The 27,441-nt window shown below is 48.1% G+C and overlaps 2 protein-coding genes across 7 annotated transcripts in view; both read right to left on the bottom strand.

Annotated features, from left to right (window-relative positions):
* Positions 1-865: 865 nt before the first annotated feature.
* Positions 866-11,212, bottom strand: Psmd2 (proteasome 26S subunit ubiquitin receptor, non-ATPase 2). The gene is made up of 21 exons (XM_052740125.1): positions 11,037-11,212; positions 10,584-10,640; positions 10,131-10,295; positions 9,424-9,545; positions 9,054-9,278; positions 8,624-8,782; positions 8,329-8,473; positions 8,096-8,156; positions 7,584-7,730; positions 7,330-7,436; positions 6,298-6,425; positions 5,972-6,059; positions 4,518-4,680; positions 4,300-4,401; positions 3,975-4,120; positions 3,648-3,731; positions 2,318-2,486; positions 2,142-2,236; positions 1,885-2,011; positions 1,366-1,484; positions 866-1,203 (listed from the first exon to the last, which is right to left on the bottom strand). The coding sequence occupies exons 1-21, from the start codon at positions 11,169-11,171 to the stop codon at positions 1,021-1,023; spliced, it is 2,727 nt and encodes a 908-aa protein (XP_052596085.1). The 5' UTR covers positions 11,172-11,212; the 3' UTR covers positions 866-1,020.
* Positions 11,213-17,151: 5,939 nt separating this feature from the next.
* Ece2 (endothelin converting enzyme 2) overlaps positions 17,152-27,441 on the bottom strand; it is a 35,772-nt gene continuing 25,482 nt past the window's right edge. For 5 of the 6 annotated variants that reach the window (XM_052740161.1, XM_052740156.1, XM_052740155.1 and 2 more), the window contains 12 exons: positions 26,354-26,542; positions 25,400-25,542; positions 24,910-25,024; positions 22,796-22,906; positions 20,715-20,813; positions 20,540-20,617; positions 19,725-19,828; positions 19,442-19,552; positions 19,249-19,316; positions 18,892-19,082; positions 18,708-18,803; positions 17,152-18,035 (listed from right to left, as the gene is read on the bottom strand). In XM_052740161.1, the coding sequence (XP_052596121.1) occupies positions 17,859-18,035; positions 18,708-18,803; positions 18,892-19,082; positions 19,249-19,316; positions 19,442-19,552; positions 19,725-19,828; positions 20,540-20,617; positions 20,715-20,813; positions 22,796-22,906; positions 24,910-25,024; positions 25,400-25,542; positions 26,354-26,542 (1,482 nt within the window). In that variant the 3' untranslated portion in view covers positions 17,152-17,858. The remainder of the gene's footprint in view (positions 18,036-18,707; positions 18,804-18,891; positions 19,083-19,248; positions 19,317-19,441; positions 19,553-19,724; positions 19,829-20,539; positions 20,618-20,714; positions 20,814-22,795; positions 22,907-24,909; positions 25,025-25,399; positions 25,543-26,353; positions 26,543-27,441) is intronic. The other variant, XM_052740159.1, reaches the window with a different exon arrangement.

Below are 27,441 nucleotides of genomic sequence, written 5' to 3' on the forward strand. Positions count from 1 at the left end.
TTAGTACCAGCTACTATTCAGAGATTAATTCAAGGTAAGTGCTGCCAGGATACCTTTCCATCTGAGCTGCAATGCTTACAAACATTACCTATGATTATTTGGTAGGACCATATGCTACTCTCACTACCAGACACATACATCCACAGAGACTAGGCCCCAGAGTAGTGGATTATACTTGTACCAGCCACACCCAGAATGAGTGCTGCCCATCAATAGTGACTACTTTCCCAGGAAGAAGCTGCTCCTCTTTCCTATGATTCCATGTGGCCAGTCAAAGTCAAGCTCTCTAATTTCTCCAATAGTCCAGAGATGCTATCATGACCAGATCACTCTAGCAGGAACCTCCTAAGAGGAACACAAGGTGCATCACAGGAGACACACAAATCAAGATAGAAAAGAGTGGGACTGTACATTCTTGGGCATCTTTAGCCCAAAGTCAGAAAAGATAGACTTCAAGGGAGGAGTGCACAAAATCCAAAGTCCTTTGAAGGCTGGCTGTAAGAGTTTACACACAAAAACTGTACAGAAGAATCTTCTACAAGAGTCATTAAAGCTGGGTGTAGTGATGCACCGTCTGTAATCTTAGCACCCTCAGCGGGAAGGCAGAAGTATCAAGATTTCAAGGCCAGACTCAAGATACTAAAAGACAGCACCTGGGTGCAGAGGCAGGCTGCTCCCTTGAGTTTGAAGCAAATGTTGTCTACATTGAAAACAAAATAAAATTCCATCAAATCTATCAACTTCTAAGGGACTAATGAGCTTAGTCTCTTTTAGGCTCAGTGTTACTCTGAACAATGCTTTCTCACATCCTCTCCACTCTCCAGTCTAACCCCAGGCCATGACACCCAGTAAATAGACAGCGACCTTGGGGATAAAGGTCTTTATTCAACAAAGTTATCTCACTTACAGTAACAAAACAAGAGGTAACAATTCCCCCAAAGATCTGGAACAGTGTCTACCCATGGCAGGCAGTATGGCCTGCAAAAACATCATCTGCAGCCCAGGGTCTCTAGTGGCCACTTAAAGGTCATAGTTGGGGTTCTTCCGGAGGATAACAAAACCTTCCAGAATGGGGGTAACGGGAAGAAACTCCTCAGTGGCCAACTCTGCCCGCTCCCCATGGGCCAACAACACTGGAGTTGTGTGTGTCTGGAACCCTGTGATGGTTTTAGGCTTCCCAGCCTGGCCCACCACATCCACTGCCTGTGGGATGAGAAAATTGAAGTAAAGGGTTTCCAGTAAAGGGAGAGAAGCAATATCCCCAACTTCCCTCACCGTCCACACCAGTATGTCAGAAAGGATCATATATACGCTGTCCAACTTCTTCGGTACACCAAGCCCCCCTTTTTCTACCCAATACCTCACCTGACCCACACGGACAGAAACTGGCAATGGTCGCAGCTCCTCATCAAATGTGACCAGCATTCGGGGCTGCATGGCAGCCACCAGCCCATAGAGCACATAGTGGGATTTGCCTAGAATGACTGAGGGAAAGCAGTACAAAGAACAAAGAGTTGTAGACACTGCGGCAAGCCTGGCCTGAACTTTAGGAATCTATCCCAGCCCTAACCCACTAACCTACTAAGACCAAACTTTGTTCCTTGTACACCCCACCACTAACCCAAGATGCTTCTACCCTTCTTTGCTCACATCCCTAACCATGAAAATCACTTTTCCTAGTTACTAAGGAGTAGATTCACCTTGAAATCTTTTGGGCCAGATCAAAAGTGTGAGAAGTTAAGGTCTCATGAGGCCTCCCACAAGCCCAACGAATCTAGAAAAACAGAGCTAACTTGGGATCTTGATCCTGACTACCAAGGTGGCCCTGTAAGGGACAGACATAAGGCACACGTGCACCATGCCTAGTTTCCAACAGGAACTCACTGTTTCGGACATCCAAGAAGGAAACAAGCACAGTGAGCAGACCAGCCACAGCTACTTGACTCATGAGCTGCCGATCACTGTGGTAGGGGCAGAGGGTCAACGTGCCCTTCCCTAAATGTGTCAGGCCCTGCAAAACACACAGAAGTGTCCAGTGAGGAGTCATAGCTGAGAAGACATGCTCCTTCTTCCCAGGCCCCCCTGCATCACCACAGGTACAGCGCTGCCACACTAGAAAAAAGAAAACTCCTATTCTTTACCTGTGCCAAGCGCACCATGAAGAGGTTATTGGGGTCCTTGGCATGATACTGGGCTAACTGGCGCAACATAGCAGCCAGACGAGCATTATTGGTACCTAGAAGTAAGAAACATTATAAAAATTTACAAAAAGAACCTTAAATCTTCTAGTCTGTTCAAGATTTTTTCCAGTACTCACCACTGCCCACCATGCCCATGGCAAAAATGGAGTTATAGGAAACTTCCGGATCAGCATCATGAGAGAATTTGCTTAGAGTATCCAGGATGTTGAGTCGCGGATTTGAAACCGAGATTAGTGCCAATGCTAAGGGTACAGCCCTCCGGAGGGTCGGTTCCCCATACCTCAGCTGGCGATAAAAAGAAACAAAATCACAGCATGGGAGAAGAGGGGAAAACTAGTTCAGGGCTGAGACAGTTCCATGGGTTAAACTGCCTGCGTGAAGACCTGAGTTTAAACGCCTAAAACCAAAAAAAAAAAAAAAAAAAGACTAGCAGTGCGGACATCTGCAGTCCCAATGCTCCTATGAGAAAATAAAGCGGCGCAGACAGAGAATCTCTGGAAGCTCTTGGACCAGCTAGCCTGGTGTACTCAGAGGAAAAATGTTAAGAGAATGTGGTGGTTTGAATAGAAATGGCCCCCACAGGCTCATATATTTGAGTGCTTGGTCACTATGGAGTGGTGCTACTCAACAGATTAGGAGGTGTGGCCTTGTTGGAGGAAATGTGTCATTGGGGGTGGGCTTTGGAGTTTCAAAAGCCCAAGCCAAGCCTAGTGTCTCTCTGCCTGCTGCCTAGGGATCCAGATGTAGGACTCCCAGCTAATCTCTAAGCGGTTCTCAACCTGTGGGTTGCAAGCCCTTTGGGGTTGAATGACCCTTTCACGGTGTCACCTAAGACCATCGTAAAACAGATATTTACACATTACAATTCATAACAGTACGCACAATTTGTTAAGAAGTAGCGACGAAAGTAATGAATGAAAAAAATGAATTTCTTTATAGTTGGGGTCACCATAACATGAGGAACTGTATTAAAGGGTTGCAGCAAGGAGAATACTGAGAACCATGGCGCTAGCACCATGTCTGCCTGCAGGCCACCGCTTTTCCCACCATGCTGATAATGCACTAAACCTATGAACTGTAAGCAAGACCCAATCAATTGTAATGTGTAAATATCTTGCTCTGTAAGAGTTGCCATGGCCGTGGTGTCTCTTCACAGCAACAGAACACTGACTAGGACAGATACCCTGTCTCAGACAAGGTCTAGGCACCTGTTGGCATTTACACATGTGTATGTGTTGCACATCAAGTTCAATTATAGGAATAGGATAATGGGTCAAAGGGGACTTCCTTCTCCATCAAGGAACTCTAGACCAACAAAACTAGAATTAGCCAGGGCTAAGGTGCAGCGTGTCGGTAAATCACACCCATGCATGCCCTGAGTTTAATCCCCAGTAAGACACATGCACATGCACACATGCATATTCTAGTCCACGCTGTGCTACTCACCAAGTGACCAAAGGTTCGCAGTGCCATCTCTGCACCGATCTCTTCCCCCATAGCAATAAGTGCAATCCCCAGGACAGCTACTCCCTGCAATGCCAGAGGCACAAGAACCAGTAAATTCCAGGAACAAAAACCAAGTCATCCAACTTGACCTGTGGAAGGAAGAGCTATCCTGTAGGGACACCTTCCTCTTCATGGACAAAACTCAGTTCTGCCATTCTGTCACGTGGCAGAACCTGGGGGAAGAAGCAGAGGCCAAAACAAAGCTAACTCTGCTCCACCTCTCCTATCCACACTTATCTTTTCTCAGAGTGCCTGCCGGCCCCACACCTGATGTGCTCCCATGTCAGCAGGAGCTTCCTTCTTGTCCTTGTCCTTCTTTTCCTTCTTGTCCTTGTCCTCCTCCTTGTCCTTGGAGTCAAAGTGCTCACTGCAGATGTGGAGGAGCTGCTGCACCTTCAGCACATTCCCAGAGCCTTCAGGGGGCAGTGAAGGAAGAGATAAAAATGAGAGGACAGCAAGCAAAAGCGTACTCTGTAAACACAAGAAGCCTTAAGTGATCTAAGGAGCAGACAGACAGACAGACAAAGGGGAAACAGCCTGAGAAGAAAAGGACAAGAGTGAAGTGGAGCTGCTGGGAGACTGAGGCACAGACCTGCATAGGCACATACATCCACCAGAGTGTTGGCAAAACTGCGGAATGGTTCCGACACAACCTCCAGTGCAGCCAGGATCGCCTCGATAGCTTCACCCTTCCCTACAGGAACCAAAGGGTCCAAGGACACTGGCTTGTATCCAGCTCAGTCTGATGCATAGACCCTCCAATTGTGTTTAATTACTGTCAGCTCTTTGATAAAATAAACATCCTCTCACCCAAGTGATTGAGGCCCAGGCCAAGAGGAAGCCAACGAGCATAGGTGTCCTTGAGCTCAGTCTCAGATTTCTCCATGATGGTCTGAAGGATGGTGGAAGTGACATCTCCATTGCAGGACCCCACTGCTATCATTCCACAAGCTAGAGCTGTCACACCTGCTACCTAGAAATAAGAAAATCAGCATTATGCACAGTAAAGTTTCCTTTTCTTTTCTTTGTTTGAGACAGGGTCTCACTATGTAGACTAGGATAGCCTGGAAACCCAGAGATGTCCCTGTCTTTGCCAGTGTATGTTGGATTCAAGGTGTATACCACCATACCCAACCACAGTAAGATATTTAAAATGCTTGCTCATGTGTCTTTATTCAAAACCTACTTCTTCTGGTCCACATTGGGTTATTGATGTCTGTAAGATCAGTGAATACTTACATATGTCAGACATTGTGCCAACCCATTTGCATACTCTTGTTTTATTGCATTTACTTATTCAGCATCTGCGTACACACAGTACATGTGTGGAGGTCAGAGGACAATTTGCAAGTCAGTTCTCTCCTTCCACCATGCAGTCATGAAGCTCGACTGCAACCCTAACAGCCTTAGCTTTGCATACCCTACACACTTAGTCCTTATAGCTTCTGCTTGGAAGATCCAAAGATTTGGATCATTTTACTCTAAAATCTCTGCTTTTGACAATCACACAATATTTATCACTAAAATGACTGTTTAAGCAAGAAAATTTAAGGTTAGCTAATGACTAGCTGCGGCTTAGAATCACATCTAGAATGCCCCCCAAACCACATGCAAGAAGGCCTGGACTGCTTACAAATATAAGGTGTTGGCACTCTTGGAGATCTTGGGAAGTGGTGGAAACTAAGGGGTGTGGCTCATTAGGAAGCCTTTGAATCATTAGGGGATTCCCTTGAAGGGGACAGTGGGGAAAGGGGTTGAATGGGGGCGGGGGAGGACCCTGGCTCCTTCCTCTTTGCTTCCTTGGCTGCTGCTAAAGTGAACAGCTTGGTTCCACCATGTGCTTGTCACCATGATGTGTTGCTTTGTTATAGTGACAGAAAGCTGGCCAGTGCAGTCATCAACCCTTAACTTCATCAAGTTTCTCTTCCTTAAGTGGTTTGACTGGGGTTTCAGAGGCTGGAGCTCAATACGATACAACACAACACCAAGCTTCATCAGGGCTTTACATTCCAGTCTGCTTTTCTCCCCTTTCTGGGGGGTGGGGAGTGAGGTAAGAGTAACAGGGTGCTTGATACACAATTTTATTCTGTAGCCCAGGCTGGCCTGGAACTCACGGAAAATTTCCTGCCTCAATCCCCCAAGTACTGAGATAACAGACATGAGCCATCACACACAGCTTGAAATTGCAGTTCTAAGAGATTTTACTGAGGTGTCCCCCAACCCCAACACACCTCCCCTACCTTTTCCACTAGGAAATGACTCACCTCCATGCTGGACTTGGAATCTCCCATCACAGGTAGCAGCAGTGTTAGAACATCTTCCCGATTGGAGCCAGCATAGGCCAAGCCTAACCTACAAAGTCAGCAGATAAAGTCCCCAACATATACTCAGGGACACAGCAAAAAGAACAAAAATAGAACTGGTCACCAACACATTCACCAAGAGCTAGATACTCAACAGCACATGGCAGTCTTTGGCAATATCTTCTCTAGAATTTAAGCTGAGCACTAACAGAGAAGCAAGTTGTCTCAGAAACCTAAGAACTTAAAAACAAGTAAATAAACAAGGAAAGAGCCGCAAGAAACCTTACCCAAAGATGGAGCCAAGTCTCATGGTATTGCTGTTATGGAGAACATAGTCTGAAAGCAGTGCGAGGGCAGGGTCACACTCATTCCGGACCCCCGAGTTCACGATACCACAGGCAAGGAGAGCTCCTGACTGCAAAGAGCAAAACAGACGTTACTTCAGCGGTCGTCCTCTTAACTACAAAGTGTGCAGCATGGCCTCTGTGACACCTGCATTACCTGGAGTGAAAAACTGGGCCTGCCTAGGTGGTGGTTTGAATTGAGCACAGTCCCCATAGGCTCAACGTTTGAATGCATGGTCCCTAGTTGGTCAAATTGCTCTGGGCAGGACTAGGAGGTGTGGCCTTCATGGAGGAGGTGTGCCACTGAGGGTGGGCTTTAAGGTTTCAAAAACCCAAGACAGGCCCAGCATCTCTGCCTCCAACTTGCAGATAAGACCTAAGTTCTTTTTTTTTTTTTTGGTTTTTCGAGACAGGGTTTCTCTGTGTAGCTTTGCGCCTTTCCTGGAACTCACTTGGTAGCCCAGGCTGGCCTCGAACTCACAGAGATCCGCCTGGCTCTGCCTCCCAGTGCTGGGATTAAAGGCGTGCGCTGCTGCTGCTGCTGCTGCTGCTGCTGCCGCCGCCGCCGCCGCCGCCGCCGCCGCCGCCGCCACCACCACCGCCCGGCTTAAGACCTAAGTTCTTAACTACTACTCCAGGACCATTCCCGCCTGCCTGCTGCCATGTTCCCCACAATGATGGTCGTGGACTGACCCTCTGAAACTGTAAGCAAGCCCCCCAACTACTTTTTTTTTTTGGTTTTTAGAGAGACAGGGTTTCTCTGTGTAGCCTTGGCTGTCCTGGAACCCACTCTGTAGAACAGATTGGCCTCGAACTCACAAAGATCTGCCTGCTTCTGATCTACAGAGCAAGTTCCCAAGTACCGGGATTAAAGGCATGCACCACCATCACCTAGCTAAAATACTGTCTTTAAAAAGGAAGCACTAGAACATGAGAAGAAAAAGTCCCCAGTGAATAAGCTTTGACCAGACTAACCTTGATATAGTCCTCAGAGGAGTACAGATACTTGTCAATCTGGGTGAGGCCACCATCCACATCCCACAGCAGAATCATGCCAAGGGACGCAGCAGCACTTAACATCCCTATGACAAGGAAGACTATCAGCTTTAGAAGGGCCTATCCAAAGAAACTTTTAAAGGGATCCCCTGGAAACTAACTGTGGATCCTTCTCAAGTAACACCTGACTGTCAGGTGACATCTGACCTTATGACAAAAAGAGAAAATTATACCGTGGTCCTTGTTCTTGTAAAGCCATTTGTTGCCATCATCAGTCAGCAGCTTATCTTGACCAAAGGCTGCATTCACAAAACCATTCACAAAAGAGGAGGCCAGGTTCATTCGGGCAGAATCCACCTGAGAGCCACTGCCACCAAACCCTGTACAAGGGGAGAAAGGAGAGGCAGTTTAGCATAGGACCTGAAAGGAACAATGCCTGGTAGACAGTCCCTGATTTTTGTTGTTTTTGTTTTCGAGACAGGGTTTCTCTGAGTAGCCTTGGCTGTTCTGGAACTTGCTCTGTAGACCAGGCTGGCCTTGAACTCAGAGATCTACCTGCCTCTGCCTCCCAAGTGCTGGGATCAAAGGCATTCGCCACCACCACCCAGCTTCAGTCTCTGATTTTAAGTTAGTCCCTTAGTCTATGTCTCCAACAGTGACCTGGACACAAAGTTCATGGGAATTTGAAGTTCTCTATCACAGGAACAATTAATAGTCCCTCCAATCCCCACACAGAGCTACTCACGGTTATTCTCTAGGTGGGTTTTGTAGATGTCATCAGGCACCTTGGGCTCCATGATGTCCAGCTAAAGAGAAGCCAGAGGGTCACAACTGCCTCCCCAGTATTTCCCCAGCTATCCCTTCTGCTATCCAACTGAACAGCAACTTTAACCAGGAGTCTAGTGAAAAGTGGGAAAGAGGTAGCATGACAGGTAGAATTTTAACAAAAAGCTTTAGGGCAAGAGCAGAGAATCTCACCTCCCGAGCTAAGGCCAAGAAGTTGCTGTTGAGTTGTACATTGGACATGATTTCTGTGAGGTCTTCGTATTCCTCCACATCTTCACTCAGCTCCAGGAACACCCCATGCCGACCCAACATGAATGCCATCTGCTTCTGTACCACCCTGTGGGGAAAGCCATCACACCTCCTCATTTTCACCTACTACGGGACAGAGAAGCATCTCACGCTCTGACCAGAAACTGTCAAGTCTCTGATTTCCACACAAATACTCATGCACAAACGTATCTCTTCCTTTACCAACTTCTCTACATACACATCCTTGCAGGAGGTGAAAATGTCTTCTACCAGTTCCATGTCATTGAGCATCAATGCCAATCTCAGAGCTTCAGGGAAGCGGCTAAACTTTCGGAACACACCCAAGGCACAGCGCAGCAGGGCAGAGTTCTCAGGCTCTGGTACATAATTCACACAACTGTAAATGCAAGAGGAGCAGAAATTCAGAAAGTGCACTTAACTTATTTAATTCCTTTACCCAAATATATACTAAATGCCTACTATGTACAAGGCAGTGCACTACGTTCCAAGATAGCTAAGGAGACACAGTTTCTGTCCTCAAGAAATTCATGGCATCAACAAGTAACTACAGCCTAAGGTGACCCTATGAACCTCTGGGAGAAGAGGCAAAAATGAGATTAGTGCCGAAGAAGGCAAGCCTGCTATCCTCCTCAGCCATGCTCACTTACCTGGTGAGATAGAGGCAGACCTTTGAGTATGCATTCTCATCTATGTCCTTCTCCAGCATATCTACCTGCTCAATTTCCATGAGCAGGTCACAAGCCTCATGCTCTGCATTATGAGCCATATTGTAGGGAACAATTTCCTTCACCAAGGTAAGCAATGGTTCCCGCTGGGCTTTCTCTGCGTCATCCAGCTCTTGCCACTCCTTAGCCACTTCTCCTGCCAGATGTCTATGGACAGACACCATCATTAGGGAAGCAGTCCCCGGAGTCAAGGCATTCAGTGTCTGGGGAATTCAATACATCGATATTTTCCCAAGCCAAAAGAATTATGCTTCCAAGTCCCTTCACATTCCCAAGAAAGAAAATATCTTACCTGACATACTCATGACCCCATGATGCCAATTCCTCCTGGGAGCCCACTAGCCGATATTTGAGGCATTCACGCTCACCACTCATGGTCATGGCCAAAACAGATATGATGTCAGCAGCAAAACACTGTAAGGAAACCAATCTTTTAAGGTCAAACCCAACAGTCCAAGGAAAACAGTATGTGACATTAGAAAATTAAGATCTGTGTCACCAAAATTCACCAAATTCAGTGCATACTAGTTTCTGCACTGAAAATTTTCATGGATGTAAGCTAGGCTTCACAGAAAACCTAAAGTTGGTGTTGCCAGCTCCCTCTGACGCCAGCCTAACTGATGGCGACAAGCAATGGGGAGTTGGAGAAAGAAAAAGGCTCCTGGGCTTACGTTGACGGAGATGGTGGTTCTTATTACATCGCCTAGTTTGACTTCAAGAGATGCTGAGTGGCTGGGATTAGAAGTACCCACCATAACCAGCATAAATTCTAATGGTAATAGTAAATTATTGAAAGGTTTTAATAAGCAGAGTGGTGGTGGCGAATGCTTTTAATCCCAGCACTCTGGAGGCAGAGGCTGGCAGATCTCTGAGTTTGAGGCCAGCCTGGTCTACAGAGTGAGTTACAGGACAGCCATGGCTGCAGAGAACCCATCAGGGGAAAAAAAAAAAAAGGAATTCTTCAACTGGACAGCCCCCCACCATATATATCTGAATTACCTTATTCTCCCCAGGAGCCATGTTCTCATAAATTTCCTTCAGTTTGCCATAGTGTGGACGCAGAAATTTGAGAGGCTTGGGTACTGAAGTCATGGAGGTTGTCGAAGAACGAATCTGTCTTCTCAGTTCCTCCAGAGCTGGTCGGTATAAGGATGTATCCTTCTCCTGATCAGGGGATGTTAGGGTTCAGACCGAAAGGAGTCACATTCCTCCACATCATAACCCAGACAGAATCAACTAACACTTTGCTCAAAGACATAACCGGCTCCTATTTCATGATTCCACAACTCCTGTAAACTGCCTGAGACACAAGACCTCATTCAAACATCCTTTGTTATCTTTTCCCTCCAATTATCATAATATCTAATATGTGATATCCAGTTGTCGCCTCAAAATGAGATAGAGCAAACAAGTGGGAAACATCCAAATACACTCCGCGTCAGGTTAACTCACCCCAAGTCGCTCCACGAGCATCTCCAATTCATCTTGAAGCTGTTTGTCCTCCTCAGACTGAAGGGTTGGGGGAAGAAGTTCATTAAACGAAGGCACCCCAACCACATTCTCCTCCCATTCACCCGGGGACAGGTGGAAAGGGCAAGTGTATTCTCAGGAGGGACCAGATGGACAGGAAATGGAAGTGGGGTGAGAAGCAGCCTTGCTGGAAAGGCAGTCCAGCCAGGCAGGCTCTGCATGGAAGCCGGTCTAGAAAATTATGTCGACGACCCACGAAACGGTGGTGCGGGCCGCGGGAGGTGGCAGTGCGTAAAGAGGGGGGCATAAAGGCAAGGTCTCCCCACTCCGTGCCTCCCGGGTGTGGTGGGCCGTAGGGAGTCGGGCCCGCGGCCTTCAAGCCAGCAGTGACTCAGCCCAAGGCCTCCTCCCCGGGCTCCCGAGGCTGCGCCTCACCAGCTCCTGCTCTTTGTCTTTGTCCCCGGCATCCCGCCGCTCCTTGCCGCTCGACTTCTCGTCGGCGCCAGCGGGGGCCGTCGCCGAGGGCTGCTGGGACTGCACAGGCGTCTTGTCTCGTCCACCCTCCTCCATCTCGGCCACCACTGCCGGCCCGCTGCGCGCGCACCTGCTCGCACCGCCCCTTTTCCCAGACGGCCTCGCGCGGCGTCCCCCAGACCGGAAGCGCCCTGCGGAAGCCGGGCCCCGCCCCCTGAGGCAGGCCGGGAGTTACAGTTTCGGCCTCCGGCGCGGGCGACTCGTGCGGCTGGCTTTACGGTGTCTCTGACTGTGAAGAGGGCTCAGTCTAGATGCCTCGCTCTCCTCTCCCGTGCCTTCGCCAGAGCTGGATGCGTGCTGCGACAAACTCTTGAACTCTTGACTGAGATCTGTGTGACGGCAGTGTAATTAGGTCTAGCCTCAACCAATGTGGAATAGTAACCGCAAAACATCCCCCGCCCCCCCGCCGTGAGAATTAGTGATACTACCTGAAGCTTACTTATTAGTACAGGCTAGCCTCAAGCTCGCTGAAGCAGAGAATGACTTTAAACCTCATGGTCCTGCCTCTGCCTCGGGAGTGCTGGGATTACAGGCATGAGCCACCACACCCTGCTACTGCTCATTTTTAAAACCTATCACTTTTGCACTCAGTGCTGGATTCTAGGTATAACCATCCATTTCCACTGCCAACGACTTCTCCAGCCTTTCGACAGAAACTGGACAGCCCGAAGCTGCTCTACTGTTTTGTCTTTAGGATGTCCATACATTTTCACGCTTGCTTTAGTTCTCTGTAAGGAATTTCTACCAGTTTCTGTTTCTATGACTTCTATCACAGATCTCAGAATACACACATACATGTACACGTGTGCGCACGCTGCACACACACACACACACACACACACACACACACACACACACAAAATACAGATAGATAGAGATGAAATCAGTCAGTCACATAGCAATCAGTATGTTGGAGAGGAATTGGATGTTGTGCCATAAAACAGTTTATCGAACAGCTGATGAGTCCAGATGAAGATTGGCATTGATGCTCAGTGATATGGAACTGGTAGAAGACATTATTAATTTGGGATTAAATTAGGAGGCAAAGGCAGATGGATCTCTTTGTGTTCAAGGCCAGCCTGGTTTTCATAGTGAGTTATAAACCAGCCAGGAACTACACAGTGAGACCCTGTCGAAACTTTTTAAAAAGTGTCTAACAGTTACACCACTTGGGATGATAATCTCCCCCCAAATGCCATAGACGAACAAAACTCCCAGTGCCGGGCATAGGAAACCTTTAGGGTTGTTGGTCAGGGGAGTCCAGGAGACTCCTAAAACAGTGTAAGCTATCGCTGTTGCTCTTGGTTGCCTCCCAGACCTTGAAGGTAAGACTTTGTTACTGAGGACACCACACACGTCACAGGACTTGGAGGAAGTGAATGGAACTGACCTGGAAGCCTTCTCCCTAGGGACTAGCTCTCATAGTGTCTGAAGACAATATGCAAGCTGCCAAGGAGAAGAGCAATCAATAGTCCTACCCAGCTGTAAAGTGTGTGAACCGCAATGGCCAGCTCAGTGTCCTATTCCCCAGGGTGCAATAGTGGCACTTATATTTTGGGAGTAACCAACAACCACCTAATTGGACTCAAGAACCGCTCAGTAGGAGGGAATTTATGCCAAGTACTGTAAACCTAGCCAACAAGGATTGCCACTAGGAGTACATAGTGAGATTGTGCTGCCATTTTCTGTATGTGATATTTTTTCAAAAGCTGAACGTTTTGTGGAGGTTTTTACTGTTAACTTTAGAAATGACAGCAGATGTTTCATTCACTCACTACTACCCAGGTGGAAATTATATTATGTCCCTTTCATTTATACTCTGATCATCCTAAACATTTCACATTTCTGAATATTCTCCACTCCTCCAAGCTGATTGCCTTTTAAAGGGGTCATTCCTTTTGTAAGGATGCCCTTCAATGTTCAGCTGGTAAATTCTACCATCCTCTGAGCTCCTGTTCAGTGTTACCTTCTGGGATACTTTTCCTTCCTTGCCTCTTAGGTTACACATTTCTTCCTGAGTTCCTGCTGTACTTGACACATATCTCTCACACCTTGTACTCTGAGCTCCTGGAGGGCAAGGCACTGAATCTGGTTAATCTTTGTCCTTTGTACCCAGCTAACACCTGGTTTGAGGCAGGCCTTATCAAATACTTAACAGATGACTGAATGGTTTTGCATTGGTCATTAGGTCATTTTTGTATATAATAAGAATTTGGGGTTTCTCTCTGGAGCCTAGACCAATGAATTGGAAAACTGTCAGGATTCTCTACTAGTGAACCACAAGAGGCCCTTTGAAATTGTGCTTATTTTTATAGATTACTCTCTTCTAGCCTGGTATTTCTAGAGTTTTATCAAGGGTAAAATCATGTGTCTTGGTAGGCTTCATTATTTTGGTTGGGAATGAGTTACCCAGTAGGATAGCATGGAGGTCCAGTAGTGTTTATTTCTCTTCTGCCCCAACACAACAGAATATTTAACAGAAGCATCATTCATCAACTTGACAGGGCTATTAAGGGGGACGATCATATCTACTACCCAAGGCTCACTTTGTCTTACCTGTGGAACCAGGTCCCTGCAGAGTGCCCCACAAAGACATACTCCCTGCTTTAACTTTGGTTCACTGTGTATAACTTTCCCATAACTACCTGCCCATACAGGTGCCTGGCCTGGGAAATAAACCTGTTGCTGGGGATGATCCCCCTCAGCCTGATGAAGACAGATATCTGCATTTGACTTACAAGATTAACTGCCGGTGATTAAGAGCATCCCAAATGTGTCTTTAGTACACTCTGTCTTGCCTGATATTGGCAGTCCTGGAGTTCTTTCCCATTTTCCCTGATCATGAAACAGAGGCAGTGGTATTGTAGGGACCTCAGATTTTTCTTTTTGTCAGACAGGGTTGGCCTCAAGTTCTTATCCGTAGCTGAGGATGATCTTGAACTTCTGACCCTTCTTTGTCTACCTCATGACCTATTATGTGAAGGCATGTCGAAGTGCACATGTGTGGAGTCAGTTCTCTTCTTCTACCCATATGTGGGTTCTAGGGCTCAAACTCAGGTTAACCACTGGGCCATCTCACTGGCCCCAATCAGGGTTTTAGTCTTGTTTTGTTTAGACAAGGTCTCAACATGTAGCCAGGCTGAAATCACACGCATGCGCAATGCACACACGCACGCACGCACACACACAAAAAAAACCTGCTTCTGCCCACTCCCAAGTGCTGAGATTTCAGGTGTGTGATACCATGCTTGGCCTGATTCAGGCATGAAAGGAAAGCAGAGCTATATCCTGCCAAGCACCTTGTGAGGTCAATATGCTCTAACATTGTTAGTCTTACCCTCTGCTCAGCAGCTAAGCTCCACACGTTATTAGTGTCTGTCTAAGTTCTGGAACTTACAGAGCCCATACATTCATTTTCCCCCAGTATGTGAATGAACCTAGGACCTCATTCACACTAGACAAGCAGTCTACCACTGCCTTAGGCCTTTTACGTTATTTTGAGACAGTGTCTCATTATGTTATCCAAACTGGCCTCTGACATATGACCCTCCTGCCTCAGCCTCCCAAATAGATGGGATTAAAGGCATGTGTCATTATGCCTGGGTTGAATTTCCCTTTCAACGCATTGAAGCTGAATGGTCTCAGAAATCATTTTACCCAATCCACTTATTCTACAGACTGCCGAGATGCCAAGGCCTGGAGAAAGGATGAGCCCCGCCTGGCGTCAGGCACTAGTGGGTGACCACAGCTGGCACCAGAACTAGTTCTCCAGAAAGGAAAGCTCTCCTCTTCCCAGTACACTTTGCCATTGGCCCTGTAAGTGAGCCTAGAGGTTCAGACCTAGCAGTGTGGCTCAGTGGTTCGAACGACATCTTGTTCCTTCTGGAGTGTAACTGCCCTCCTTCGGTAAGCAGCTAGCACGTCCAGGGTAGCATGGCATGGCCCCATATGGGGACACTCCGGTCCACTGAAAAACTGGGGTAGGACACAGGTTATGGGGTACATGTTAGTGACATACCCAAGAGACCAAAGACTCCAGAGGCAATTGTAACAAGCCCTCACTCTGTTCTTGCAAACCTGGCAAACTCACCCCTACTTGAACTGAAAGGACCGAGCAGACACCATAACAGGCTGCTCAGTCTTCTCTCAGAGATCAGGCCTCAATTGCAGTTTCCTGAGACTTGAGCAAGCAATTTCTGGGAGGGCCATGAACAAAAGACACAGTCCTTGCAGTAGCTCCCTTTCTGCACGTACTCTGACTGCTCAAGGTTCAGCCAGTTGTTTACTGTCTGTGACCCCTCACCAACTTAGAGCTACATGCATGGGTCAATATGAACGTGCAAGGCCAGCCAGCCCCCATGACAGCTCAAGGACAGAGCCTGGGCCACTGAGTCAGCCCCCACAGTCAGTATGTGCAAGGCCAGGCAGCCCTCATGACAGCACAAGGACAAAGCCTGGGACTTGTTCAGGACTGCCCCCAAAATGATAACTGTAACCCCTAACCAGTAACTTCAAAGGTTACACACCCTCACCCAATCATATGACACCAAGGCTTGTACCACCCTGTTTGCAGTTTTTCCCTTTAAAAACTCCTCACCCTGAGAGCTCAGGGCCGTCCCCCTCCACCTGGTTAGCCAGTGTGTCGGTCGCGGACCAAGCCTGGGCTTGTAATAAACCCCTGTGTGTTTTGCGTCAGATCTCCGCTCTGTGGGGGTCTTGCGACACAGAGCACCTCCAGAGCACTCTGTGGCTGGACTCTTCCACTGCTCTGCTGTCACTCTCCCTTTTCAGGTGAAGACAGGAAGGCTCCAGGGCTGAGGCCACAACCATCAGAGCCTCAATTTCAATCCCCATGTCTTTGGCTGCAGTAAAGTGGTTAGGGCTAGACCTGCATCACGGGAGCAGATCACTGGGAGGATATCATGACTGTGGGGACTGGATGAGCTTGTGAGAATAAAAATGAAATAGCTGAAGCCCCCAAAGGACAGAGACCACTTTATCCTCCATGCCTGAGGCATAAATTACTGGTGGGTAGCCAATATATCATTCAAAAGTAAATCTAAAGAACAATAAAAGTTGAGTGTGATGGCAAATGCCTTTAATCCCAGTGGTTTGGAGGCAGAGGCAAGTGGATCGTTGAGTTCAAAGCTAGCCTGATCTACATAGTGAGATCCAAGCCAGCCAGGGCTATATAGTGAGACCCTGTTTCAAAAACACAAAAACCAGCCGGGCAGTGGTGGTGCATGCCTTTAGTCCCAGCACTCGGGAGGCAGAGCCAGGGGGATGTCTGTGAGTTCGAGGCCGGCCTGGTCTACAGAGCAAGATCCAGGACAGGCACCAAAACTACACAGAGAAATCCTGTCTCGAAAAAACAAACTAACAAAAAACAAAAACCAAGCTGACCTGACCACCTACTCTCCAGATCCAGTGACAGGCTGGCCACAGAGGCAGTGGCCGACAGACCCTTCCAGCTGTGAAGAATGTACCATGACCAAACAGACCCAGCTGTGCTCCTCTCTCCATCTTTATCCCTTTGGGCTTCAAATCTCGGGTCAGTATCTAAAGAATATTATTGTGGTAGTTTGAATGTAATTGGCCCTCATAAGCACATAGGAAGTGGCACTATTAGGAGGTGTGGCTTTGTTGGAGCAGGTGTAGCCTTGTTGGAGGAAGAGTGTCACTGTGGGGGCGGGCTTTGAGGTCTCATATATGCTCAGACCACCTCCAGTGTCTCGGTTCACTTCCTGCGACCTTCAGATCAAGATTGTAGGACTCTCAGCTCCTTCTCCAGCACCATGTCTGCCTGTATGCTGCCATGTCCCACCATGATGATAATGGACTAAACCTCTGAAACTGTAAGCCACCTCCAGTTAAATGTTTTTCCTCATAGGAGTTACCATGGTCATGGTTTCTCTTCACAGCAATAGAAACCCAAACTAAGACAATTGTAGTTGCTCAAATATTGACCGGATAAGAGGATGAATAAGGAAAAAGAAGACTGAAGGGAGAGACAGGGTGACTGATATGGATCTATTTATTAGCAAAGGGTCCTATAAAGCCAAGACCACACCCTCCCCACCCTCTTCCCTGCAAAAATAAACTCTTCCCTTTTCTCTACTGGGTCTGCTTTTCTGTTTGGCCCAGGGACAATCGGCCATCCTGAAGACTCGTGCCCTGAAACACGGGACCAGCACGAACTAGACATACACACTTCTTCTCTCACCCGAGAGAGCCCTTGGCTTTCCACTTGAGTTCAGTTGCTCTGTCCTGGAGGGGAGCAGCGGTGCTAGGGGGAGCACAAGGAACAGGTGGGGGGAGCCTGAGGGTGGGGCTAGCCTGAGGGTGGGGCTGCAGGGAGCTGAGCTCATTTCCATATAGTACTGAATATTCCTGGGGAGAGATGGGCATGCCCCAGGCATATCCTCTTGGCCCCAAAATTGAGTAAGCTTGGAGCCAAAAGAGACAGAATCCTCTCTGTAGGAACTGGCACTTCTGCCTAGACTTCCTCCAGGGTGACACACTTGAAAGGATGTCACAGTGAATAGTGGCATCTCTGCTAGAGGCACAGGCACCCCCAAAGCAGAGGCACGATGTGGTGGTGCAGACTAGATTTGTGTCACTTGTGGTGTGGAGAGACAACCATACCAGCTGATCTTTACTTTCCTCCTAACTTGGAAGCCCCAGTCCCTGGCCACAGTGGCCCATTTCTCTCCCAACCCAGGTCTACCACACCTCGCATAGCTGCCCTGGGTTCATGGGGGAGCCGACAGGGCAGCCGAAGTGTCGAAGGAAGTCACGGGAGTTGGAGAGAGTGCCCAGCACTCGGAAACGGGCAGGGCTGTGGGGGTCGGTCACCAGCCCCTCGTGAGAGCTCTCTGGTGTGCGGACCGAGCACCACACCTGCGGGCCAGGACAGACATGGGGACATATGGTGTCTAGTGTGGAGCTGAATTAGGCCATAGCTTCAGCTATAGCAGAGCCATCTTGGTCATGAACCACCGTCCAGCTGGTGAGTTCAGGAGTTGTCAGGGCCACTGCAGGAGGCTTGGCCAGCTCCAAGGGAGGGGAACAGGCCCCCTCAGTTCCTTGAAGCCTCTAAAGAGCACCTGGACACCGGGTAACCCAGCCTGTGGCTGTGGCTTGGCTGTGGGGAAAGGCTGTGCCCTTTAAGATTGCTTACTGTGGTGCAAAGTACTTGAAAGAGGCCCTGCCTGGGTGCTAATTCTGCTTCTTATTTTATTCCGGGGTAACCCTGAACAGCCATTTTGTATTCCCAAGCTACAGTTTCTTTTGTCACATTCTCCCACAGTAACAGGAGGAGATCAGTGCTTGCTCCTATCCATTCCGCTAAAGCTAGCAGCCCTTCCCTTTCAAATAAAATCCTACTGAAGATTTCTCTCTCTTCAGGTTATTTTCATGGCTCTGGACACCAGGTTTCTCTCAATGCACTTCCCACATGGTAACTGTGGCCCCATTTCCCAGCGCCTTTCCTGCATGACCCCAACTTCTTCTAATGGCATCCTTTGGAGGGAGTGGACAGGAGACACACGCAGTTCTCCCGAGGGGCCATACCTGGGCAAATCCCACAAAGAACAGTTGGTGATTGGTGAGCCCCACAGCAGGCAGCTGCTGCTCCTCCCCATGTGTCCGCAGCCATGCTTGGTAGGCCTAGGGGAATAATAAGAAACAAGTCCACCAGCACCTGCCCACCTCCCCAAGCACCCTCTACACAGCCTGGGAGACCTCGGCCACTCACATTGTAAGCAGCCTTAAGGCCCCCGTTATCGGCGATGTTTTCCCCCAGTGTCTGGAGTCCGTTGAGCCTCTCCCCGTTGACCTGGTACTGGTTGTACTGTTCTTCCATGCAGGCTGTGTGGTTCTGGAAAGCCGTCAGTGACTCATTCTGCCACCAAGGACGCAGATTCCCTTCTTTGTCATACTCACGCCCTGAGAAGAAATTATCTTGGTGCCCACCAATAGGACAACTCACCCACAAGAGAACAAATGCCCCAACCAACCTTGACCAGAGACACCAGGATCCCCAAGCTTTGCCCCCAACACCCCAAAATCCCTGCAGCAGTCCCTGGGAATTCTAGACTGGGCCCCTCCCTACCTTGGTCATCAAAGGCATGTGTCAACTCATGGCCCATCACCACGCCGATGCCACCAAAGTTCAAGGCCCTGGTAGATGAGAAATGCTGAATAAGGACAGGGTACGAGCATCTCCTGGTTCCTCCTTCAGCTCTTTTCCCAGTTCAACCACGCGGCCAGACCCCAGCACCCAGACCCTCCCGCCTCAGACACACTTTGGGTGGTTGTGAGCGTAGAAAGGGGCCTGTAAGATGCCAGCAGGGAAGACAATTTCATTCTTGGTCGGAAGGTAGTAAGCGTTCACAGTCTGAGGCGTCATGCTCCACCTGTGGGAGGAAGAGAGCGGCTGGGGCGCCTTACTGTCCCCGCGTTCCTCAGCCCAACAGCCCAGGCCTGCCCTGCCTGCCTCCTGCAAGGGCCTTGTGCCGCTCCTCACCCCAGCCCCAGAAGCCCTGGTCTACCTCTCCAGCTGCCCCGTGTCTCCCCTCCCGTTCTCACTGGTCTCGGCTGGGAGGTTTGCGGAGCTGGTCAGCCATCACCTTAGCAGAGAAGTTGTACAGATTCAGCATGTTTTGGAAAAAAGAATCTTCAGAGACTTCATACTACGGGAACAGCGGAAGAGAGAAAGCAAGTGACCACATGTTGGAGAAGGTGAGAGTCCCAGACGGATCTTTCCAAGCAAGCCTCAGTCTCCCCCACTGTAAAATGGAAGTAAACAGCTAACTGACAATATTTTAAAGGTGCTTGTGCTTCAAGTGCTGTTTTGGACTTTTGTTGCTTTTTTTTTTTGGAGACAGAGTCTCACTGTTAGAACCTACTATGAGGACCAGGCTGGCTTTGAACTCACAGAGATAGATCCACCTGCCTCTACTTCCTGAGTGTTGCTGAAATTAAAAGCATGGGCCACCACCATGCCCAGCTCCCCTCCACCCCCCACTTCCCATACAGGGTTTCTCTGCGTAGCCCTGGCTGTCCTGGAAGCCACCACCGCCTGACTTTTTTTTTTTTTAAAGATACATTCTTTTATTCTTATCACCCTGTGAGGTGAGTACTAGTAAAGCCCCATATTACAGATGAAACTGAGGCCTAAAGACGTCCTAAGAACATGATCCAGTTAGTCTAAGCTCCAAATCCCTACACTCATTAATGCTGTATTCTACTGCCATCTGGCCCATGTCTGGCACAGAACCCATACTTAAGCAGTCTAATTACTTGTGACTACTCCACTGACGACTGCTTGAACTTCGATTACTGAGGCCGGGGAACAACGGCCCATGATTCTGAAGGTTAGTGCTGTGAACAAAGGTACTTACCCCATCATAAACATCATCCAGCTCTTTGGGCTCCAAGATGAAGTCAGGGAAACCAATCATATCATAGATGGCATCTGCCTGAAGAGACCATGTTAAGGGTTTCCCTCCCTGTGCCACAAAACTGTATTCTCTACTACCACCTCAAGATGGCGCCCCAAACACAGCCATGGCTCACTTTCTCCTTGGCTGCCAGCCGGGTCTTCTCATCCATCCAAACCAGCTCTCCTAGGGTCTCCTCAAAAGCAGACCGGATTTCGCTGATCATCCCCTCGGCCTAGGGGGGAAGGTCACAGGTCAGCCTCCCCCCTGCACTTAGAGCTTTCCTGCTCCCCTCCACCCTCAGGTTCTATCTGGGTCTATCCGGGAGTCATGGGATTATGAAGACTCCTGAAGAAAGGCTGCCCAGCAGGGAGGTGACCACTGGTGATAGTATTGTTATTGTTATTGTAGGTAGCTTTTTTCTTTTCTTTTTTGTTTGTTTGGTTTTGGCTTTTTGAGACAGGGTTTCTCTCTGTAGTTTTGGTGCCTGTCCTGGATCTCGCTCTGTAGACCAGGCTGGCCTTGAACTCACAGAGATTCCCCTGGCTCTGCCCCCACCGCCCACCCCTGAGTGCTGGGATTAAGGTCGTGTGCCACCACTGCCCGGCTACTTTTTTCTAATTAATTAAATAAACATTTGAATTGGCAGTTAAGTAAGTTAATATTATAGCTTCAAATACTACCATTGATCTTTATCTGATTATGAAAGAAATGTATGAACACAATTTGTATTGAAAATAGAAGAAAATCAAACATTTGTAATCTCATCACACAGCTCTCTTCTTTTAATAGTCTAGTGTTTCTGCTAGCCCAGAAAGTAATACAAAATATGGAGCTGTGTTATGCAATCTGTATATATTTTTTGCAATCTACTTTTGTCCTGCTTTAAAATGTATCACTACACCAGGTATGGGAAGCAGAGGCAGAAGGACCGTCACAAGTCTGAGGCCAGCCTGGTCTACAACAGTGAATATGAGGCCAGCCTCAGCTCATGGTTGGGTTTCTCGCTTGAGATAACAAACTTGTCAAGCATGTTAAGGGCTCCAGATGCAGTACTGGCACCACCAATTTCTTTTTTAACCAAAAAAAAAGAAAGCCAGGCATAGTTGTTTAATTTAAAAAATAAATTCTAGTTGGCCCTGGTGGTGCATGCCTTTAATCCCACCACTGGACTGGGGGGAGCACAGAGGCAGGTGGATCTCTGAGTTTGAGGCCAGCCAGGTCTACAGAGTGAGTTTTAGGACAGTCAGAGCTACACAAAGAAACCCGTCTCAAAAAAACAAAAACAAAAACAAAATAATAATAAATAAATAAATAAATAAATAAATAAATAAATAAATAAATAAATAAATAAATAAATAACTTATCTTCAGTTTAAAAGTGGAATCATGGGGCTGGGGAGATGGCTCAGTGGTTGGGAGCACTGGCTACTCATCCAGGGGACCCAGGTTCAATTCCCAGCACCCACATGGCAGCTAACAACTGTCTGTAACTCCAAGATCTGACACTCTCACACAGACATACATTCAGGCAAAACACTAATTCACATAAAATAAAAATAAATTAATTAAAAAAATAAAATAAGCCGGGCGGCGGCGGCGGCGGCGGCGGCGGCGGCGGCGGCGGCGGCGGCGGCGGCGCACGCCTTTAATCCCAGCACTCGGGAGGCAGAGCCAGGCGGATCTCTGTGAGTTCGAGGCCAGCCTGGGCTACCAAGTGAGTCCCAGGAAAGGCGCAAAGCTGCACAGAGAAACCCTGTCTCGAAAAACCAAAAAAAAATAAAATAAAATAAAATAAAATAAGCACAAGGCCCTGAATTCGGTCCTCAGCTCCAGAAAAAAAAAAGAAAGAAAAAATAAAATAAAATAAATAAAAGTGGAATCATATCCCATCCTATCATTTATTTTTCTTTTACTCCATGATTGAACATTTCAGTTTGTTTCATTTCTCCCTACAAGCAACTCTCCCATAAACATCCAATATTTGAGCATATCTATTGTTATCTCTTAGTATTTTTTGATAATTATATAGGTAACATAAACCCAGTATAATAATTTGTACAATTACAGAAAACTTTAAGGAACCCAATGACCCATAATCCCACCACCCAGTTTGCTGATTAGGGAACTCCCTTCCCAGTTTTTCTATGCATGCACACATACGACCAGCAGATTTTTAAACAAATCAAAGGGTAGTTTTAGAAGCCTGAAGACTCACGATTTCCTTGCTTCGTCGGTCAAACGTGGCCTTCACGAAGAGCGAGCCCAGAGCGAAGCCAAGGGCGTCATCTGTGTTGGAGATACAGGTCTGCCACCTTGGCGTACAGGACTGTAAAGGGACAAAGAGCAAGATCTCCAGAGAGAGCACTGACCTCTAGTCGGAAGGCTTCTTTTCTTCTCTGGGGCTAAGCCTCTCAGCTGAGCAGCAGACACTTGGGCTTGGGGTACCACTTCTCCTTCAGACTCCAGAGACAGGTAAGGCAACATCTCAAACTATGCCCACCCAGCCAAGCTCCAGCAGAAAACGGGCATGCCGCCCACTCTGTTCCCAGTTCTCACTCTACTATGTTCCTAATAGTCTCCCTTGGGTTTTAGACATTTCCTTTTTCTTTCTTTCTTCCTTCCTTTCTTTCTTTCTTTCTTTCTTTCTTTCTTTTCTTTCTTTCTTTCTTTTTTTTTTTTAGATTTATTTATTTCTTATATATACAGTATTCTGTCTGCATGTGTGCCTGCAGGCCAGAGAGGGCACCAGGTTTCACTACAGATGACTGTGAGCCATCATGTGGTTGTTGGGAACTGAACTAGGGACCTCTTGAAGAGCAGTCAGTGCTCTTATCCTCTGAGCCACCTCTCCAGCCCCCTTAGACGTTTCTTTGTTATGTTTACTTATTTGGAATGGGAGACATTCTGACCTACCATGGTCCAAGTGTGGAGGTCAGAAAACAACCTAAAGGAGCCACTATGTAGGACTTGGGATCAAATTCAGGTCATCAGGCTTGATGGCTAGTGTCTTTACCAGCTGTTCTGAACCATTTTTTTGTTTTGTTTTGGTTTGGTTTGGTTTGATTTGTTTTTTTTTTTTGTTGTTGTTTTTTTGTTTTTTTGAGACAGAGTTTCTCTGTGTAGCCTTGGCTGTCCTGGAACTTGCTCTAAAGACCAGGCTGGTCTCACACTCACAGAGATCCACCTCCTTCTGCCTTGCACCATCATTGCCCGGCTGTTCTGAGCCATCTTGCTGGCCCAAGTTCAGCAGTTGCTTTGCTCAGTTCTACAGTTCAGGCTTATATGCCATCAGTCCACTATCCCTGAAACCTGGGCATCACCCCAGCTTCCTCTATCGCCTCCCCTCCCAATCCAGTCTGTCACTAGTGACTACTAGCTCATCCTCATCATTTCTTGAGGAGCATGTCACCATTTTCCTGCCCTGTAACACTGTCATCACTTGTCATGGTCAGACTCCTTTTTTTTCTTTTTTTGTTTTTTGTTTTGTTTTGTTTTTGAGACAGGGTTTCTCCGTGTAGTTTTGGTGCCTGTCCTTGATCTCGCTTGTAGAACAGGCTGGCCTCGAACTCACAGAGATCCACCTGGCTCTGCCTCATGAGTGCTGGGATTAAAGGCGGGCGCCACTGCCACCCAGCATAGTCAGACTTCTTAATGTAACTGCCATGATGTCCCATGCCCACCTTACCACACTCAGTCTGCAGCCCTGCTCTCAAGCTCCTACAGAACCCCTGCAAGCACACCAAGCTCCTCCAGGCCTCCGTGTTTTTGTTGCATGTGTTGTTTCTTATGCCTGGAATGCCCTTGTCCCCTGCTTTCTCAGGAGTTTATTCCTCACAAGGCGTCTTCTGAGAAAATTGTCCAGTTACCTTCCCCATTGTCCCCCACATAGACTGTGCCTGTCCCAGCTTCAGCTTTATAATACAAATGTTTTTCACTCACTGTGAACAATTAATACTTTCAAAATACATGCATTTGATTGCAGGTTTACTCCCCATACTTAGTGAGGCCTCTTGAAATGAAGAACACACTTGATCATCTTCATCCTCATCATCAAAGCTGAACGCCTATCTACACCACGTGCGGACGTTGACTTAAGCCAGCCTTGAAACATATTCCTGTTACAGATGAGGAAACGGAGCCAGAGCAACGTGCTCACATGCCCAAGGTGCCATAGACCAAAATATGAAGGAACTAAGATTGGAAATTATGACAGCTTGAGTCCGACCTGTGTTCCATACCATGTGTTCATGTACCAAGAGGAAAATGATCCTGACACCCTGTGGGCAGGTGGCACCAGCTAGGTTTGTTCAGAGAGGAAGCAGAGCCCACCTTCTTGGTGCCATAGAGGGTCTCCAGCAGCTTCTCCTGCGCAGACTCAAAGCGCTGGTCAAGGCTTGAGGTGGTCTTCTGCACCAGGTTCCAAATTAGATAATTGTTCAGGACGCTATTTCCATACCAGAAAATAAGGAAAGACATGTGTGGAACCCTTTCCCCTCCCCAGCCAGTCCCCAGGACCATGCAGGCTACGGGAGTCCCGAGAGTTGTGTGGCAAAGTGATCCTGAAACCTTTCTCTGGGACATAAATGCCTGCAGAAATCAGCTTGGAGCAAGGTGTGGGAATAGAGGTCACAAATGGATACCCTGAAACTGCCCAGGGGGAGAGTCCACAGACGTTCTGATATGAAATTTGGAAGGTTCAGGCCTTACCACTCAGTCTGTGTACCAATTCACTATGGTTGGTCCTTCCAGAAATTTCCAGAGCCCTGAGTCCCCTCCACCACTGGTACCTCCCCTGCCCCCTCCCGTTCCCCAGTCACACCTTGGTTCTGTGCGGTTGATGAGCTCCGACACCTGCTGTAAATACTCAGTCCCGTACACCACCACAGGCTCAGAGTCACCCAACTCGAGTGGTGACAACAAGAAAGAAAGGAACCCGAGCCAGTCCATGGAGGGCGCTAGAGTCTGAAAGCAGAAACTCCTCAGGCTCCCTGCCTTCCCACCGGGCTCCCGACAGACTCTTTCCCCCATTGGTTTGTTATAGCCTGGGCATCTTTCCCATTGCCATAGTAACAGTTACTGACTGCTTGGGGACCCCTTCCTGCAGTAAATGATTTTCCAGGCCTGAATGCCCTGCTGTCTGGGAGTCTAACCACTTTTTATACAAGGAAAGCCACTGTGTGTGATATCCAGCTTGGGGACAGAAATTCAAATATTTTCATGCCGGTTGATGAAACACCACTTCCCCAACATGCCCCACATACCTGGTCTCTCTACAGAATCTCCTTTCCCCTAGTCTTTCCATAATTCAACCAAAAGGGGGCTGGCACAGGAGGCTCATTAGGAGATATTTCCGTACACATTCTGATTATTTTGTAGATATCTCATCAATTTGTTTTTCCATTTTCTTGCTTACTTGAGATGGGGTCTCACACCTGTCGCCCAGGTTGGCCTGGAACTCACAGAAATCCTCCTGCCTCAGTCTCCCAAGTGTTGGGGTTACAGATGTGAACCGCCACATCTGGCTAAACATTTTAAATACGATCTCTTTACATAGTCCTGGTCAACAGGACTAAAAGAGACTAGAGGATGGCCTTGAGAGAGGTGGCTTAAAATGTTGACCATTTTTCTTTCCAGGATAGCGATACACATCTGGAAAGCTCGCAAAAGCAGGACGTGGGGGGAAGGACTGGCTGCCTCAGGAGATAAGGGGATGGGGTGGTCTTTATCAAGGGCTAGCCTCTCCCTAACATCTCTAGTCCCCCGCCTACCCCACCTGCAGCTCCGAGATGCTCATCTTATGATAGATCTTCTCTTCATCACGCCGCTGGTCCTGGGGCACAGTGATGTTAGCCAGTTGTGTCTCCAGCTCCAGAACTTGCTGCATCTGCTCCCGGGTGGAGGCTGGCTGTCCACCCAGCAGCATGCCCAGCTCTTCCATGTAGTCCAGGTAGGCAGTAAGCACCTGTGAAGGCCCGTCATCCTCAAAGCCAGGAGCAAGTCCTGCCCAAGGCCAAGATCCGCTCGGGCCCTCCCTCTTCTCACCATTCCTTGGCTTGACGTGCTTTATGGACGTCTCGGTGGCCCTGTTTAATTCCTGATCCGTTGCTGACCCCTGTCAGCTTTGGCTTGCTTAATTACCTGTGCTCATATCATCTGTTTCCCTCAGTGGACACTGTTCAAATTTTGTCAACTGTTTGCCACTGAATCCCAAGAGCCTGGATCAGGGCCAAGCACAGAACTGGTCCCCTGTAAATGTTTACCCAACGGATGGACTCCCATAGTTCTTTGCCTTCTCATTTCCTATCGCCCTTCTAATTACCCAGTCCGTCAGGAGCCATGTGCTTTTACTTGAACAGCTGCATGGACCCGACCCTGTAGGGGGTCTGCCCCTTCGCCTCCCTTCCACCTGTCATCCTAACAGGCCTCAGATGTGCTTTTCTCACCCTCCCTTGTATCCAGGGGAGAGAGAAAGCACAGAAGGAAAAAAAAAAAGCACTGAACATTATGTATCCCCTGACCAGATGGCTAAGGGATTTACATATAATGTATCTTGCCCCACACCCTCATAGCAACTCCATAAAAGCCATAGTCGTTCCAATTTCCATAGAGGGAACAAGCCTGAGGAGATGAGGTAAGGACTCCCATCACAAACTCCCCCTGACAGGGTCAGAATGTGGAAGCCTGAGCACTACCTGGGCCTGCCTCAGGCCAGGCTGGCACTATCAGGACAAAGCTTGTTTGCTTGTTCGCCACTGGAATCTTGGGTTCAAGTACAATGTCTTCCCTATGATAGTTCACTAAGTATTTGTGGAGGAAAGGGAAAAAAACATGCAGATAGATCGTCAGCTCTAGCCAGCAACC

Source organism: Peromyscus californicus, unplaced genomic scaffold, assembly GCF_007827085.1.
Source record: "Peromyscus californicus insignis strain IS unplaced genomic scaffold, ASM782708v3 Scaffold_16__1_contigs__length_79575227, whole genome shotgun sequence".
Taxonomy (NCBI): domain Eukaryota; kingdom Metazoa; phylum Chordata; class Mammalia; order Rodentia; family Cricetidae; genus Peromyscus; species Peromyscus californicus.